General features: G+C 46.1%; 1 protein-coding gene across 1 annotated transcript; it reads left to right on the top strand.

The window, feature by feature from the left end:
* Nucleotides 1-4,352: 4,352 nt before the first annotated feature.
* LOC103630103 (LRR receptor-like serine/threonine-protein kinase) lies at nucleotides 4,353-8,469 on the top strand. The gene is made up of 2 exons (XM_008651195.4): nucleotides 4,353-7,547; nucleotides 7,654-8,469. The coding sequence occupies exons 1-2, from the start codon at nucleotides 4,706-4,708 to the stop codon at nucleotides 8,154-8,156; spliced, it is 3,345 nt and encodes a 1,114-aa protein (XP_008649417.1). The 5' UTR covers nucleotides 4,353-4,705; the 3' UTR covers nucleotides 8,157-8,469.
* The last annotated feature ends 10,499 nt before the right edge of the window (nucleotides 8,470-18,968 follow it).

Here is an 18,968-nt window from a genome sequence, read left to right as displayed (position 1 = left end):
GCCGTGATCGATCGATAATATTGATCGGCCTGTAATCATATGGTGCGCTGTAGTTTAAATATGTAGGGGGCGAAACGTACTGCTGCTGTGGTGTGTAATAATTCGGTGCAAAGTGTGGAACAGTGGGCTCTACGTATGTGTATCCGGTCTTGTCCGGTGGTAAATCCGAATTGACCGATCATGTTCGCTGCTATTGGGTCACCACACGGTGGTCCTAGTGCAGCCCCGGACGATCCGCGTAAGGGCTGGACGGTCCGGACAAAAGCTTGGACGGTCTGACCGTGTCCAGGGGCGCTGATCTACCAAGTAGGGACGGCGGTGGTGGTATTTACCCTAGATATGAGTTCATCGGCATACCATATAATGGCTGGGGCTGCGAATCCCCATTTGTTACCGATGTATTAGACATAGATATCCTATTACTAGTTTCATATGATAGGAAACTAGGAGCAACAGACTTCTCCAACGAACGTGTTAATTTTCTAATTGATTCTTTTAACTCTCCAATCTGTTGTTTCATTTGATTCTGCTGATGATCTACATATTGTTTAATAGATTGGATGTTGTCGGGTTTACTTACGTTGGGGACTTGAACCGAAGATAGAAGAGATGCGACGTCGGTCTCTCCATGTTTGACAACCTTCTAGTGGCGATACACCGTGTATTGTGACAAGAATTTCTCCTTCGCTTGACACATGTAGTCTTCGTATTGTTGTTGCTCATCGGCCGTCAAACTTTCAATAACCGGCTTTAGGATATTGTCCGGGGAGATAACAGTGTGCAGGCCCGGGGAGATAACAGTGTGCAGGCCCGTCGATGGCCAAGTGCCATCTGGGCAATGGCACAGGGCCCCCAAAGTTAACAGGGCCTCCAAAATCCAAATACTTGTCGTAAAGCAACATATTTTTTTGGAGTTATCCAACGCATATACACAACGTTTGCAAATTCTACAAAGAGATGGAACATTCTTAAAGAAAACATAAAAGGATTGACTCTAAAGTCATTGTCATCTACTCGTTGGGAAAGTCGTGTTGACAATGTTAAGGCTATAAGATTTCAGCTCCCAGAAATAAGAGAGGCTTTGCTACAGGTGGCTGAAAGTGATAATGATCCATTGGCAAGTAGTGAAGCTAAATCATTAGCAGAAAATGAACTTGGTGGATTTGAATTTTTAGTGTCAATCATTATCTGGTATGAAATATTATCTAAAGTTGATTCGATTAGTAAGGAGTTGCAATCAAAAGATATGCTTATTGATATTGCAATTGAGAGTGTACAGGGACTGATTTCCTTTTTCACAAGGTACAGAGAAGATGGCTTTCCAAAATCATTGGAAGATGCAAAGGAAATTGCAGCGGGGATGGATATTCATCCAATGTTCCGAACAAAGCGTAAAATTAAGAGAAAAAGACAATTTGATGAGTGTGTGGATGATCCATCTATCGAGTCACAATCCGCAGAGGAGTCATTTAGGATCAATTATTTTTTACCTATTGTTGATCAAGCTATAGCTTCACTTACCAGGAGATTTGAACAATATCAAGGGTTTGAAAAAACTTTTGGTTTTTTGTTTACTTCAGATAAGCTGCGATCCTTGGATGATAAAAGTCTTATGGCTAGTTGTGTTAATATGGAGGATGCCCTTAAGAGTAAAGACCACAAAGATATTGATGGGACAAAATTATTTGGGGAGTTGATTTTGATCCAAGATTTACTAAAAAATCTATGGGCCCTCTTGATATTTTGGAGTTTCTAAAAAGTGTCCCTTTTATCCAAATGCCATCATTGCATATAGAATTTTGTTAACCATTCCGGTTACTGTTGCATCTGCAGAAAGAAGCTTTTCTAAACTAAAGTTGTTGAAGTCTTACATGCGTTCTACTATGACACAAGAAAGACTCAATGGATTGGCAATGATATCAATTGAAAGTGGTGTCTTCGAGGATACTGATTATGAAGGCATAATTGAAGATTTTATTTCAAGAAACACAAGGCGGATGTTGCTTTTTAGTAGAACATGAGGTAAGCACTATAGTTTAGAAGTATACATTATTAAGTACATATTGTTTTTGTAATTTTAGAGCCTCTATTTTAGTCTCGTTCCGGGGCCTCATTTTTTTAGAGACGGGCCTGTCGGTGTGATCTTTAGAATCGGCCATTTGAGGGCTGATTTTTAGTAGATCTAGACACCTATCCCCAGCGAAGTCGTCAAAATTGTGTTGGCGCCAATCCGGGCGCCAAACACTGGAACGGACCGCTTGGCGGTGCTCTCTGCGGAGGCGCGGACGACCCGCTGCACAGGGCCGGACGTTTCGCGACCTGGCACAGGAGCGACTCCTCTGCGTACGTCCGGACGGTCCGCGCATGAGGCTCGGACGGTCCGCGATGGCGCAGAAGCTCTTCTTCTTCACAGCAGGCCTAGATCTCGCCTTCCAGGAGGGACCTCGTCGGGAGGAGAGATCCTAGGGTGTGTCTTGGCGTCGGCAAGCCACCCAAGTCGCCTCTAGTCGATGTAGAGCCGAAGAAAGGTGAAGATTTCAGGTAGAGGGAGGCTAAACTAGGGCTAAACTAGAACTACTCCTAATGCATAAGGTAAAAACGATAAATAGAATTGATTTGATCGATTGTGGAGGATTTAATTGGTCGTAGCCCTTCATCTATATAAAGGGGAGGTCTAGACACGTTACAAATCATTTCTCGAGTTAATCCCGTGGATTTAGCTAACAAATCCTGCAAAAAAACACGGAACTCTAACTGATTCTGCGCACGTGCGGACCACGCGGTCACTTTTTGTGTTCAACAAGTAGCTCATTGATCTTATGGACCGAAGACTGTTATACTTCGACTTTAATCTATCTACATGTATGCTATCAGAGATCAGGGCACTTATCTCTGTACCTATTCTTTTTTACTGTAAACACCGAGCAGGAGTTTGTACCATAACCTTTTGAGGTAGAACAACCAAGCACTGCAACAGAAGTTCTACTTCCAATGTAAATCCCCTGCAAGTTCCATTATCTTCTACCGGATCGGGATCAGTAACGCTGTAGTACTCAGAACAGCTCATTTACCGATGGGAATTTGGAGAGGCAGGTAGGTAGATCTAGATGCGTGTGCCTGCAAAATTTCCTGCCCTTTTGCCAGTACATATATATTTTTGATCTGCCGGATGGCGGCTTGCACTACATTAACACCAAGTACAAGGGGGCAGTAATTAACAAAGCACTTGACAGTGGAAAGGCAAGATTAGATCTAACCCAGGGCCAGCATGTGACAGCAACTCCATTGAATTGAGGGGTTTGGATCCAATCCAATCCTGCCTGTTTAATCTGCCAAGGAACAGGCTCTGGCACTGGGGTTTATATAATTGTTACTGCATGGAATGAACTGGTTCTTATTCACTTCTGCCATGTGTTACCACTGGGTCACCAGCTGTGATGTCTCCTTTTTATTCTTCTTCTTAACTTTCAGCTTTGGAGATTCTTACAAGCACAGCTGTTCAGTTGTCACCCTGCAATGGTTGTAATTACAGTGCTGGCCATACTCGTTGTTTACCCCCACCATGACTTTAAGCAATAGCTATACTTGATATGGCACTAAACATGCATTCGGACTTTCAAAGCATTATGAAAACTATCAGCAGAACTGTTTTCAGACGCATTCACATTTACAAGTACAATTATAAAGCATGTTCTAACATGAATGAAAATCGCCTGTACCTGCCTCCTTGTTCAGCTGTTTCAGCAAATTTTACTGACGCTATTCTGAACCATAATTTCTAAAGTTTGTCGATGTGCTCAAGATATATTGTACGAAACGAATGGGGGAAAAAAAGAAACTTTGATGACCCTGACCGATGTATCCTTTTACTCCATCTCCATTTATTTCAAGTTTCAGCTCTCGCGGTCTCGCCATTCTTCTGTTCTTGAGCTTCGATTGCAACGTGCAAAGCTCAAAAGTGCAACCAAGTCCTTGCTTGTTGTCAAAAAAAATGCTGCTCTAACTGCATGTTAATTTAACTTATCCCCCGTGACACACAGGCTTTCCATGAAGTTACTCAGCTGTCTGCCTGATCTGATGCCACCAATGTGGCTCTGAGGAGGTGAGGCACACTATCTTTTCCTCTGAGCATCAAAGCTGTTGCAGCCATTAAAAAACTCCCCCCGCGAAGCAATTAGTCGTTGGTGTGATCCCTCCCTACCCAAGTTTTTTTCTTTCCTTTCCTTCAAAACTTAACCTTCCAATCCTAACAGTAACCTAGCACTTAGCACCAGTAATTACACTGCACTAGAGTCCACAGAGATGGACAGAGGTGTATGCGGTGTGCAGCGCACTGACATTGGATCCGGAGATTCCGCAGGCACAAGCACAAGCACAGCCTCCATTGCTCCATGACCTCATCAAACTCTAAACTCTTTAACCTCCTCCTACCCTCTCAAGCATAGCCTATTTAGACCCTCACTTTTCTTGTTCTTACTGCTATCTTTGTCCTCCCTCTTCCCCTGCAACTACTTCGAGGCAAGCATATAAAAAACCTTGCACCATCTCCATGGCCTCTCTTTCTCTGTCTTCTTCCTCTGTTTGTACTAGTCTTGAGACATAAGCAAGACCAAGATTTAGGGGGCGACAATTAGAAGTAGTACATTACAATTCTACGGGATTATCGTGTTCTTGGACACAGTACTTACAATTCAGTACAAGTGCTATGAGTCTTGGCGTTATGATGAGTAGGAGAAGCAAATGGCGGGCTGTCATGGCGTCCGCGGTGCTGGTGCTGTGCGTGGGCTGTGCCGTCGCCGTGGACGAGCAGGCGGCGGCGCTGTTGGTGTGGAAGGCCACGCTGCGGGGCGGCGATGCGCTAGCCGACTGGAAGCCGACCGACGCGTCGCCGTGCCGGTGGACGGGCGTGACGTGCAACGCCGACGGGGGCGTCACGGACCTGAGCCTGCAGTTCGTCGACCTGTTCGGCGGCGTGCCGGCGAACCTGACCGCCCTGGGCTCCACGCTGTCCCGGCTCGTCCTTACCGGCGCGAACCTGACGGGGCCCATCCCGCCGGGGCTCGGCCAGCTACCGGCGCTGGCGCACCTCGACCTCAGCAACAATGCGCTCACGGGGCCAATACCGGCGGGGCTGTGCCGGCCGGGGAGCAAGCTCGAGACGCTGTACCTCAACTCCAACCGCCTGGAGGGCGCCCTGCCGGACGCCATCGGCAACCTCACCTCTCTCCGGGAGTTCATCATCTACGACAACCAGCTTGCAGGCAAGATACCGGCGGCTATCGGCCGGATGGCCAGCCTTGAGGTGCTCCGTGGCGGCGGGAACAAGAACCTCCACAGCGCGCTCCCTACCGAGATCGGCAATTGCTCTCGGCTAACCATGATCGGCCTCGCCGAGACCAGCATCACCGGGCCGCTGCCGGCGAGCCTCGGCCGGCTCAAGAACCTCACCACGCTGGCCATTTACACGGCTCTGCTCTCTGGCCCGATACCGCCGGAGCTCGGCCAGTGCACCAGCCTGGAGAACATCTACCTCTACGAGAACGCGTTGTCCGGGTCCGTCCCGTCGCAGCTCGGCAGGCTCAAGAGGCTCACGAACCTGCTGCTGTGGCAGAACCAGCTCGTCGGCATCATCCCGCCGGAGCTCGGGTCGTGTCCCGAGCTCACCGTCATCGACCTGTCCCTCAACGGGCTCACCGGCCACATCCCGGCCTCGTTCGGCAACCTTCCGTCGCTGCAGCAGCTGCAGCTTAGCGTGAACAAGCTCTCCGGCACGGTGCCGCCCGAGCTCGCCCGGTGCAGCAATCTCACTGACCTCGAGCTCGACAACAACCAGTTCACCGGCAGCATACCTGCCGTGCTCGGCGGCCTCCCGTCGCTGCGCATGCTCTATCTGTGGGCCAACCAGCTGACGGGCATGATCCCGCCGGAGCTCGGCCGGTGCACGAGCCTCGAGGCGCTCGACCTGTCGAACAACGCACTGACTGGACCCATCCCGCGGCCCCTCTTTGCGCTGCCACGGCTTTCCAAGCTACTGCTCATCAACAACAACTTGTCCGGGGAGTTGCCGCCGGAGATTGGCAACTGCACGTCCCTTGTCCGGTTCCGAGTGAGTGGCAACCACATCACCGGCGCGATACCGACCGAGATCGGAAGGCTTGGTAACCTCAGCTTCCTGGACCTTGGTTCGAACCGGTTGTCCGGCTCTCTGCCAGCAGAGATATCTGGGTGCCGGAATCTCACGTTCGTCGACCTGCACGACAACGCTATTTCCGGCGAACTGCCACCGGAGCTGTTCCAGGACTTGCTCTCTCTCCAGTACCTCGACCTCTCCTACAACGTCATCGGAGGCACTCTCCCGTCGGACATCGGCATGCTCACCTCGCTGACGAAGCTCATCCTCAGCGGCAATCGGCTGTCTGGGCCGGTACCACCGGATATTGGTTCGTGCTCCCGGCTCCAGCTCCTCGACCTCGGCGGCAACTCACTTTCTGGCAAGATTCCGGGGAGCATAGGCAAGATCTCGGGGCTGGAGATTGCTCTTAACCTCAGCTGCAACAGTTTCACCGGCACAGTCCCGGCGGAGTTCGCTGGGCTTGTGAGGCTCGGGGTGCTCGACATGTCGCATAACCAGCTGTCCGGTGATCTCCAGACGCTGTCCGCGCTCCAGAACCTCGTGGCCCTCAACGTATCCTTCAACGGCTTCACCGGTCGGCTGCCGGAGACGGCGTTCTTCGCAAAGCTTCCCACGAGCGACGTCGAGGGCAATCCGGCGCTGTGCCTCTCCCGGTGCGCGGGCGACGCTGGCGACCGCGAGAGCGACGCGCGCCACGCGGCGCGCGTGGCGATGGCCGTGCTGCTGTCTGCCCTCGTCGTGCTCCTCGTGTCCGCGGCGCTCATTCTCGTCGGGCGGCACTGGCGCGCCGCGCGCGCCGGCGGCGGGGACAAGGACGGCGACATGTCGCCGCCGTGGAACGTGACGCTGTACCAGAAGCTGGAGATCGGCGTCGCGGACGTGGCGCGCAGCCTGACGCCCGCGAACGTGATCGGCCAGGGGTGGTCCGGCTCGGTGTACCGGGCGAACCTCCCGTCGAGCGGCGTCACCGTCGCCGTGAAGAAGTTCCGGTCGTGCGACGAGGCGTCCGCCGAGGCGTTCGCGAGCGAGGTGAGCGTGCTCCCCCGGGTGCGCCACCGCAATGTCGTCCGGCTGCTGGGGTGGGCGGCCAACCGCCGCACGCGCCTCCTGTTCTACGACTACCTCCCGAACGGCACCCTCGGCGACCTGCTCCACGGCGGAGGCGCGGCCGGCACCGCCGTGGTTGAGTGGGAGGTGCGGCTCGCGATCGCCGTCGGTGTCGCCGAGGGCCTCGCGTACCTCCACCACGACTGCGTGCCGGGGATCATCCACCGCGACGTCAAGGCCGAGAACATCCTCCTTGGGGAGCGTTACGAGGCGTGCGTCGCTGACTTCGGCCTGGCCAGGTTCACCGACGAGGGCGCCAGCTCGTCGCCTCCGCCGTTCGCCGGATCCTACGGCTACATCGCTCCCGGTAAGCCGGCCGTCCGTTGCTCGCTTCTTCCATTCTTTAGCACTGAGTTGGCCTGACATTTACTAATTATCAAATCCACTGGTTTCGTCCTGATCGACGCGTGCAGAGTACGGCTGCATGACCAAGATCACGACGAAGAGCGACGTGTACAGCTTCGGCGTAGTGCTGCTGGAGATGATCACGGGTCGGCGGCCGCTGGACCATTCGTTCGGCGAGGGGCAGAGCGTGGTGCAGTGGGTGCGCGACCACCTGTGCCGGAAGCGGGAGCCCATGGAGATCATTGACGCGAGGCTGCAGGCCCGGCCGGACACGCAGGTGCAGGAGATGCTGCAGGCTCTCGGCATCGCGCTGCTCTGCGCCAGCCCGCGCCCCGAGGACCGGCCGATGATGAAGGACGTGGCGGCGCTGCTGCGTGGCATCCAACACGACGACAGCATCGAGGCGCGGAAAGCTGGAGGCGGAGCAACAGTGGCCGAGGCCGGGGCCGGAGCGAGAAAATGGACCGACCCGAAGCAGCCCATTTCTCCGACCAAATTGATGGCCTTAGCCCAACCAGGCCAGGCCCGGACAAGTTCAGGGTCGCAAAGCCTGCTCAAGAACCCGGAGTAAAATGATCTGAACTGGCTGGACCCACTACCACTGTGTGGTGTACCTCTTGGCCTCTTGGGGGAACCGTAGCAGAGATGTTGGAAAATGGAAAGTAGGGAGGGGTGCGTCGTTTTGCTAGGTGCAACCATGTGACGTTGGGTACAAAATAGAATCTTTTAGAAATTTATTAGTGGTAATAGGGGATCATTCTGGGGTCCCCCGAGTCATGAAAGTCTAACTAATAATGTTCTGTACCATAAATCCGGCAAAGTGCAATGGAGTTTAGTGTAAAATATTATTATATAATTGATAATAATGCTTATGTGGTCAATGATATGTTTGCTAAAGGGAGCACATGTTAGAAATATAGGCATTTTCCGTATTATTTTAATTCCATAAATTAACATTATGATGATGACATATAAAATATGTTTAATCATAGAAATCATTATCTCAAATATATCCATAACAATATGGATCAAGAGAACATGAAACATATGAATCATATAAATATAATAAGCAAATAAACATGGAACATGTATTATTATGGAACAACTGAAAATAAACAGATAGCAACATAAACAACATGACTGTAAAATTAAGACAAACAGATTTATCATAGTACTAGTATGATCAGGCATCAGACACGTCATGATATAATACGACAAAACAGATTGGATAAATTTATGGCTATAAATAAAACAGCAGGTAGGAACATATATAATTTGCAGAATGAAAAACAGTAGGGAGATGAATTGATCATACCCAGCCATGCGCTCCGAGGATCTAGATCCTTGTCCAACTTCACTTGTCATGTCAGCAGGAAGAAGACTTTGGGCAGTCGCGAAGACGCTCCCCAAAAACCTAATTGCCGATCCCTCGTGCAAGGGCTCCGGAGGCACCTGCCCTCTCGCTTCTCTGTGCGCGCAGAGTCACGAGATGGAAATACCCTCACTCGGCTGCTGGACTGTGTTCTGAAAGTGTTTTCTCGCGTGTACCGAGTGACAGGGGTGCTCCTCTATTTAACCTCTCGCAGAGGGAAGCTGAAGGAGAAAGGTCGCCGAGTCACGCCATAAGTCGGCAGCTGAAGGAGAAGGGTCACTCGGCTGGCTGACGAAGAGACAGGGTCACTCGGCTGACGTACGCGGTTAGTGAGTGTTAAAAATTAACACAACCACACCACGCCCGCTCGCCTGCCTGCCTGCCTGCCTGCCTGCCTCGCCTCGCCTCGCCTCGCCACGCCACGCCACGCCCGGCCCGGCCGGCGGCGGCGGCGGCGGCGCGCGCGCGCGTGTGGCACGCCCTTGTCCATTTCTTGACTTCTCAAGTTAAGTGGAATAAATCCCACCATATAAGTCAAGGCAAAAGACCCTTGGACTTCCAATGTGGTACTATTGGTATTCTCCACCATTACACACCATAGAGTTTATTCAATAAATGGGCCAAGCCCATAAAAGATCCAACAATCCCCACCAAACTCTAGGGTTTGTAATGATGAAGTATCAGAATCACAATCCTTTGATATACCAGTGTTTCGATGGAGACTGTTAAGTTGAACATCCATCTAGAATAAGAGTTTCACTTATTCACAACTGAACAATGGACTATGCCTTGAATTGACAGTTTTGTGCGAAATAAGATTCACTCAAATCCTTTGCTGATACTAGGCTGCAGAAGGGTATTCCCGCTGTTTAGAAGCATATAAGTCACACTTCAGTGCCTTTCATGAGTATTTAGGGATTACCCAAATCCCATAGACTGTGACTAGCAGTCTGACTCATATAGGTGTATTCCTCAGAAGATGTTCTGTAGGACAACATCTCACCTTTATAAGACTCTTGGAATACATTAAGGTAAAAACCATCCTGCCTTACAGATAGGAAAGATGTGCATCAGAAATGAGTTAAAGAAGGGATCTTTCCTCACAATCTACTCCTAGCTTGTTTCTCCACTCTACTTCACGGGATCTCCGATCACATAGAGTAGGTTACCACTAGAGTAGATCTCACATGGGTCTCATACCCATTTCCCTCGATGCACTTTCTATCACATTGCGTGATAGACCCTTAGTGAATTGATCTTCCAGATTATTCGATGTGTGGACATAATCCACAGTAATAACTCCGGAGTTTTTCAACTTTCTGACAGATTTCAATCTCCTCTTAACATGCCTTGTAGACTTCATGTTATTCCTAGAACTGTTAACCTTTGTAATCACCGTTTGGTTGTCACAGTTCATGGAAATAGCCGGTATCGGTTTTTCAACCACCGGTAAGTCCAATAGGAAATCACGAAGCCACTCAGCCTCAGCCCCAGCAGTGTCTAATGCTGCGAGTTCTGCTTCCATTGTAGACTTCGTTAAGATAGTCTGCTTGCAAGACTTCCAGGAAACAGCGCCACCTCCAAACAGAAACACATATCCGCTTGTGGCATAAAGCTCATCAGCATCAGAAATCCAGTTGGCATCACAATAGCCTTCCAGCACTTTTGGGTTTCCGGTATAATGAATATTGTATGTCATAGTACCTTTCAAATACCGCAACACTCTCTCAAGAGCACGCCAGTGATCATCTCCTGGTTTCGACACAAACCGACTCAGCTTACTCACAGCATAAGAGATGTTTGGCCTTGTTGCACTTGCAAGGTACATGAGCGAGCCAATGATCTGGGAGTATGTCAATTGATCCCTTGCTATTCTCCGGTTCTTTCTTAATAGCACACTGGGGTCATAAGGTGTTGGAGCAGGATCACAGTCACTAAAACCAAAGCGACTCAATACCTTTTCCACATAATGGGACTGTAACAAAGTTACCCCACCATCAGCTTCTCTAACAAGCTTGATGTTTAGAATGACATCAGCCTCTCCCAAATCTTTCATCTCGAAATTGCTCGATAGAATATTTTTAACTTCCTCAATCACATTGAGATTTGATCCAAAGATCAAAATGTCATCGACATAAAGGCACAGCATAACAGACTCACCCCCACCATACCGATAGTATACACACGTGTCAGATTCATTTACAACAAAGCCAGCTGCTGTAAGAGTATTATCAAACTTTTCATGCCATTGCTTAGGTGCTTGTTTTAGGCCATACAATGATTTTATCAACCTGCACACCTTATTCTCTTGACCATCCGCAATAAACCCTTCTGGCTGATCCATATAGATCTCCTCATCCAATTCTCCATTTAGGAAAGCTGTCTTAACATCCATCTGATGAATGATAAGACCATAAGAGGCTGCCACGGCTATTAATGTGCGAATTGTAGTCAATCGAGCCACTAGTGAGTAGGTATCAAAGAAATCTTCACCCTCCTTTTGGGTATATCCTTTGGCCACAAGCCTTGCCTTGTACCTCTCAATTGTACCATCAGGCCTAAGCTTTTTCTTGAAGATCCATTTGCAACCTATAGGTTGACAACCATAAGGACGGTCAACGACCTCCCAAGTTCCATTAGACATAATAGATTCCATCTCACTCCTTACTACTTCCTTCCATAAGTCAGCATCAGGAGAGGAATATGCCTCACTAATGGTAGTTGGTGTGTCTTCCACAAGGTACACTATAAAGTCATTACCAAAGGATTTTGCAACCCTCTGTCTCTTGCTCTTTCGAGTGACTATAGTGTCATCCTCCTCAGGGATGTGCACGTGAGAATCCTCAGCATGATCTATAGGAATCGACAGTTCGTGCTCATGGGAAATTATAGTCTCATGACTTATATCACTAGGTGTATTCTTCATAGGAAACTCATTCTCAAAAAATGTTGCGTCTCTTGATTCCATGATAGTATCAACATACATATCAGGCACATCAGATTTTATAATTAAGAACCTATACCCAGTGCTGTGAAAAGAGTACCCAAGGAATACACAATCAACAGTTTTAGGCCCAAGTTTACGCTTTTTGTTGATTGGCACATTCACTTTAGCCAAGCAACCCCAAGTGCGCAAATATGAGAGATTTAATCTTCTCTTTTCTCATTCCTCAAATGGAGTGATCTCTTTGTTCTTTGTTGGAACTCTATTCAGGACATGACATGCTGTCAAAATCGCCTCACCCCACCATGCCTTGGATAATCCCGCTGTACTCAACATGGCATTCACCAAATCTGTTAGAGTGCGGTTTTTCCTTTCAGCAATCCCATTGGATTGTGGTGAGAATGGCGGTGTCCTCTCATGAATAATACCATGTTCCACGCAGAACTCATCGAACACATTAGAGAAATATTCTCCACCTCGATCAGACCTTAACCGTTTTATTTTCCTCTCAAGTTGGTTCTCAACTTCAGCCTTATAGGCCTTAAAATAATTGAACGCTTCATCTTTTGTTTTTAAGAGATACACATAACAAAATCTAGTGGAGTCATCTATAAAAGTGAGAAAGTATCTTTTACCACCTTTGGTCAAAATTCCATTCATCTCGCACAGATCAGAATGAACAAGTTCTAGAGGTGCCAAACTCCTCGCCTCAGCAGCCTTGTGAGGCTTGCGGGGTTGTTTTGATTCAACACACACATGGCACTTAGACTTTTTGACCAAGTTAAATTTAGGAATTAAATTTATATTTGCTAACCGCATAAGACAGCCAAAGCTTGCATGACAGAACCGTGAATGCCATAAATCTGACTCATCAGAAAAATTAACAGAATTCACCAGTTTATTACACACATCATGCAGAGATAAGCGGAACAAGCCTCCGCAATCATATCCTTTACCAACAAAAGTACCATGTTTCGACACAACACATTTATTAGACTCAAGAACAACTTTGTATCCATCTCTACATAGCATAGAAGCGCTAACGAGATTCTTCTTGATAGAGGGCACATGCTGCACGCTCTTCAATGGCACCGTCTTTCCCGAAGTAAACTTCAGAATGACCGTACCAACACCAAGAACATGAGCACGCGACCCATTTCCCATCAACAAGGCGCCAGACCTCCCGACCTGATAGGAAGTGAACATAGAGGCATCAGCACACACATGAATGTTTGCACCACTGTCCATCCACCACTCAGGTGAATTACAGACTGAAAGAACAAATGGTAAAGAATTACCATACCCAGATGTTCCTTCTTCAGTTTCAGTGGTTACAACATTAGCTGATTTCTTGTCTTGAGTGAACTTGCGATCAGGGCACTCTCTTGCCCAATGTTGATCACTGCCACAGACAAAGCATCCTCCCTTTCCCTTGTTATTGTTGTTCTTCTTTTTAAACTGTGCCGTATGAACAGGCTTATTTGCATTCTCTTGTTTGTTCTGGTTTTTCTTCTTGTTAAACTTGCGGAAGTTTCTCTTCTGCACCACATTAGCAGTAGAGGTCTCAACACCTTTTCCACTGTCCTTTGTTCTAGCCCTTTCCTCAACATCAAGAGTACCAATGAGCTCTTCCACATTGAACTCTTGTCTCTTATGTTTGAGAGAGGTAGCAAAGTCCTTCCAAGAAGGTGGCAACTTGGCGATTATACCGCCAACCACAAACTTGTCAGGCAAAGGACAAGGAAAAAGTTCGAGTTCCTTAGCTAGTGCCTGAAACTCATGAGCCTGTTCCACTACAGATCGGTTCTCAACCATCTTGTAGTCATACAGCTGCTCCATGAGATACAGCTCGCTACCAGCGTCAGTAACTCCAAACTTTCCAACAAGAGCATCCCACAGCTCTTTCCCCGTGGGAAGGATGATATAGCTTTTCTGGAATTTTGTGTCAAGTGCGCTAATCACTGCACCTCGAAAGAGGTTGTCTTCAGCCTTAAACTTAGCCTCATCCTCAGGAGGTAAGTTGGCAGGCTTGCCCTCAGCGGCATGAAAACAAGACATTGCAGTTAGCCACAATTCCATTTTAGCTTTCCATATCAAGAAGTTTTTACCATCAAAAGGATCAGGCTTTAGCACAGCTGCAAAACCTCTGACAGAAAAATGCCTAACATTAGGTTTTTGGATTGTTAGAAATATAGGCATTTTCCGTATTATTTTAATTCCATAAATTAACATTATGATGATGGCATATAAAATATGTTTAATCATAGAAATCATTATCTCAAATATATCCATAACAATATGGATCAAGAGAACATGAAACATATGAATCATATAAATATAATAAGCAAATAAACATGGAACATGTATTATTATGGAACAACTGAAAATAAACAGATAGCAACATAAACAGCATGACTGTAAAATTAAGACAAACAGATTTATTATAGTACTAGTATGATCAGGCATCAGACACGTCATGATATAATACGACAAAACAGATTGGATAAATTTATGGCTATAAATAAAACAGCAGGTAGGAACATATATAATTTGCAGAATGAAAAATAGTAGGGAGATGAATTGATCATACCCAGCCATGCGCTCCGAGGATCTAGATCCTTGTCCAACTTCACTTGTCATGTCAGCAGGAGCTCCCCAAAAACCTAATTGTCGATCCCTCGTGCAAGGGCTCCGGAGGCACCTGCCCTCTCGCTTCTCTGTGCGCGCAGAGGGAAGCTGAAGGAGAAAGGTCGCCGAGTCACGACTGCTCTAGCCGAGTCACGCCATAAGTCGGCAGCTGAAGGACGCGGTTAGTGAGTGCTAAAAATTTCGCATGCATCGTCAGGCCGGCGGCGGCGGCGCGCGCGCGCGCGTGTGGCACGCCCTTGTCCATTTCTTGACTTCTCAAGTTAAGTGGAATAAATCCCACCATATAAGTCAAGGCAAAAGACCCTTGGACTTCCAATGTGGTACTATTGGTATTCTCCACCATTACACACCATAGAGTTTATTCAATAAATGGGCCAAGCCCATAAAAGATCCAACAGCACATAGATTCTGTATCCCTATCGTCTGGTTTCTTTTGTTAGTGCCGGTGGTTCACGCGTGATTTGTGCTCTTTTAGCTCTTAGAGTTGTGGATTTAATGTTGATATATCCATAGTAATACTATAATGGGACCTGCATTTTGAATTTGAGAAGATGGGGGCACAAAGCACACACATTGATCGCAGCAGTTGAGAAAGAAGATGCAAGTACTAAACAGTCTTCACGGATGTTTTTTAGGTACTCAATTCATCATTTTGATCGGACATATATGGTCAGAACTAAATATAGTTTGAATTTCCAACAGACGTCACAATATGCATCTTTCTACAAGACAACCATTAAATTTAATAGCCAGCACTATCGTCTAGTTCTCCTTGCAACCGACTCCTATGGCCTCCTAGCCGGCGCGGGTAAGGAGAGGACATAATCCCTCATTTACAATTAAGAAAACTCTTAGGGGCCGTTTGTTTCCTTGGAAATAAAACTCATTCCATGAATAACATTCTAGATATTAGATTCCTAAAGAAAGTAATTTTTTAGAATTTGATTCAATTCAATTTTTTTGTTTGGATGCTAATGGAATTCTTTTCATGAATCAAATTCAATAGCCTGTTTGGATAGTTATATATATGGAATTTACATATTTCGAGGGAAGTAACCACATCAACTTGTACACGACAAAATACACCTGTTTCTTGTGTGCACATGTACCTTGATGAGTCATATACATGTGCAATAGATTAGAGACAAGTTTTCACCCTACAATTTATCAAGCAGCATGCATCACGAGAATAGTAATAATAATACAAATTTGTCTCAAATGTCTACATATCATTGGAACACATTACTTGCTACTCAATGTGATGTTCAATTCACCCAACATAAACTAAGACAGCAACATCAACACACCCAGCAACAGTTGAATTCACCCAACCATCGGTTCACTTTTTAAGTTGCTTCAACATCCATCTCTTCCTTAGGGTCACGGGAAGTGCCAATAAGGACTTGTACTTGCGCGCATCACCTATTAAGATATCAAACAAATCTAAAAATGTGTCTTCATCTAACCCATCTATCTTCTCCAATGTGCTAAAATTTTCTTTTGATGTTGGCCTTTTTGGTGCTTCATCCCTAATAGCTTCAGTGAACTTGTCTAATTTCTCCGCCATCATTGAGGTGAAGGAATCACTAGACCGTTGCCTCTTCAAGCTTCCTGAGGTTGTTGATGAAGTAAGATCTTTACCATTGATGTTCGGTCATAGGAGGATGATTAAACCGACTTCTATGGCCTCCTCGTTCATCCTCTAAGATCATCTCCAACTATAAACTCTAAAATAGAGTACTAAAATTTAAAATAGGACCGTATTTAGAGTGTTTAGGGTCCTAATTTTTTTACTCCAACAGTTAGACCTTAGATAATTTTATTTAGGAAATAAATGGCTGAAGATTAATAGGAAACGATGATAGAGCTCAAGTACCGAATTTTTTGTATTTTGTCCCTTTCTCGAAAAAAAATCACGTTTAGACCTTAAAAAAATTTAATGTCATTTTTGGACCCTTTGCTCGGCGCCATAGGCTATGGCGCTGAGGTAATACATCTCGGCGCCATAGGCTATGGCGCCGAGGTACGTGTTGCGCTGGCACAGCCCAGACGACGCGGCGCCGACGTGGCACCGAGCTCGGCGCCAAGATCTATGGCGCCGAGCTCGGATGTATAATGACAAAGATCGTCTAGCTCAGTTGGTAGAGTGCAAGGCTTTTAATCTTGACGTTGTGGGTTCGAGCCCAATGGTGGGCGTTCAATAGTTTTTTATCTTTGTCACTATTTTGTTTTTTGTTATCTATATTTTTCGTTTATGTTGCTGATTTGTCCGTCAAATTTATTTCTCATCTAGATTTTTTGTTTTTGTGACTGATTTGTTTATTCATCTAGATATTTTTTGTTTTTATTTTTGTTTATTCAAACTCCGTGACGCAAGGACCATGCACATAATCTATTGGAGCACTCCGTGTATGTACCACTGTGCGCAGAAACTGCTTCCTAGAGAGTAGTTAAATGGTCACTTTGTTTTATGTGTCCTCTACTAGCAGTAGCTAATAACTCAATAAAAACGGGGAAAATCCTGGGGGTACGGATTGGATATGCGAAGGTGTCGAAGTCCACAGCTAGTTTGGACGTTTTCAGATCATTTTTCATGTTTCAGTCTTCAACTACCGGCCGTCATCCTTTGCACAGATTCCGTCGACAAAGAACGCGTCAAAAGAAACAAGAAGAATATGCGCTAACTATATAGTACTGTAGTTGAAATATGACATGTCAAATTTAGTAGCTTCACAGTATCTTAATAAGGACAAAAAATGTATCAATTATTTAGATGGTTGTATCAATATTATTTGCCTAATTATTTACTTGACGGTAATGTTAGACGTAAGTGCATTGATTAATTTATGAATTTTTTTAATTGTACTATATGGTAGTTGTTATAATTACTGACATGATAGTTGTTATAAAAAATATGTGGTAGTATTATTTGCAGTGTTATAGGTGAGATGCCGGATCTAACGTGGGAGTATGGAGAGGAAATTAGGGATGGTTTTAGGTGCAAGTATTACCGTAAAGTGAAGAGCTAAAGAGGTGCTAAAAGATTGAAGTAGTAGCATCTGTATATTTGCTTTCGTCGTATGAAGCTCCGTCCCTTCCTTCCAAGACCTAGCTAGTCCTAGACTACTACCTGCTCGTCAGTCAAAAAATCGTATGAAGCAAAAAAATCTAAGTATTACTGTATGAAGCAAAAAAAATCTAGATGAGAAATAAATTTTGACGGACAAATCAGCGGCATAAACGAAAAAATCTCGACAACAAAAAAAATCAGCGACAAAGACAAAAAGTATTAAATGTCCATGGTGGGGCTCAAACCCACAACCTCAAGGTTAAGAGCCTTGCACTCTACCAACTGAGCTAGACAAGCTTTGCGGTTATATATCTGAGCTCGGCGTCATAGATCTTGGCGCCGAGCTCGGTGGCACGTCGGCGCCACGTCGTCGGGGTTGGGGCAGCGCAGCACGTACCTCGGCGCCATAGCCTATGGCGCCGAGATGTGTTACCTCGGCGCCATAGGCTATGACGCCGAGGAAAGGGTCCGAAAATGATATTAAAATTTTTTAAGGTCTAAACGTGAATTTTTTTCCAACAAAAGGATAAAATACAAAAAATTCGGGCTCAAGTACATGTGGTATTACATTTAGGACCCGAGTCACCGAGTATTGTAATCGTTTGATTAAATTTTATAAAATAAGGTTGATGTTGGAAGAATGTTTAAAATAGGGTCATGTTTAGATCCTGTCTTGAAGATGCTCTTAGATTTGATTTTAGTATTTGATGAAGCCTTGTTCATGTGGAGGAGAACTACATCGAAAAAAGTTGATATGAAAAGAGATTTTTTATCTTATCTTTGTACGTGCAATTTGATGATATGCTATACCAAGTCTTAATATAATTATGTTTCTTTTGGAAAGGAAACAAAGGAATCTAACTTTCAAATATGTAATTTTTTCAGGAGAAAATAAACTCTGCACACGGATGATAATTGTTCTTTTAGATGATCGTAGGTGGCCATATTCAGAATAAGTCCGAAACCAATTAGTTTTCATTATTTTGTTAAAAAAAGTTTCAAAGTACTTAACGAAGCCAATGAGCAATGGGCCTATGACATTCCAGGTTTTGAGCTTGGAGCAGTGTTTGAGTTGAGACTTGTCAGTGGTGTTCCTTGAGTGCCAAAAAAAATTCAGCAGAGCCCAGCACGGGCGCACTAAGGCCCATGCCCCCCCCTTTTATTTCATCTGTAGAGGAAGGCCCAACACATGACTAGGCAAAGCCCTTGTTCGCATGATTTTAAGAAAAAACGTGAACGTGTTTCATACTTTTTTGAGTTATGATTTTCTAATATTAAATCTCTACAACTATTAAGAGTGGAGTGTAGACTGCCCCCGCTCGTACCCGCACGCGCACGCCCCGCTATC

This window comes from Zea mays, chromosome 6 (assembly GCF_902167145.1).
Source record: "Zea mays cultivar B73 chromosome 6, Zm-B73-REFERENCE-NAM-5.0, whole genome shotgun sequence".
Classification (NCBI taxonomy): Eukaryota; Viridiplantae; Streptophyta; class Magnoliopsida; order Poales; family Poaceae; genus Zea; species Zea mays.
Note: the sequence above shows the minus strand (reverse complement) of the source record. Positions and strands in the feature narration are given on the sequence as shown.

Coding starts and splice junctions, on each gene's coding strand:
- LOC103630103 (XM_008651195.4), top strand. CDS start 4,706: ATGAGTCTTGGCGTTATGATGAGTAGGAGAAGCAAATGGCGGGCTGTC. Junction 7,548..7,653: donor CTACGGCTACATCGCTCCCG/GTAAGCCGGCCG, acceptor CGACGCGTGCAG/AGTACGGCTGCATGACCAAG.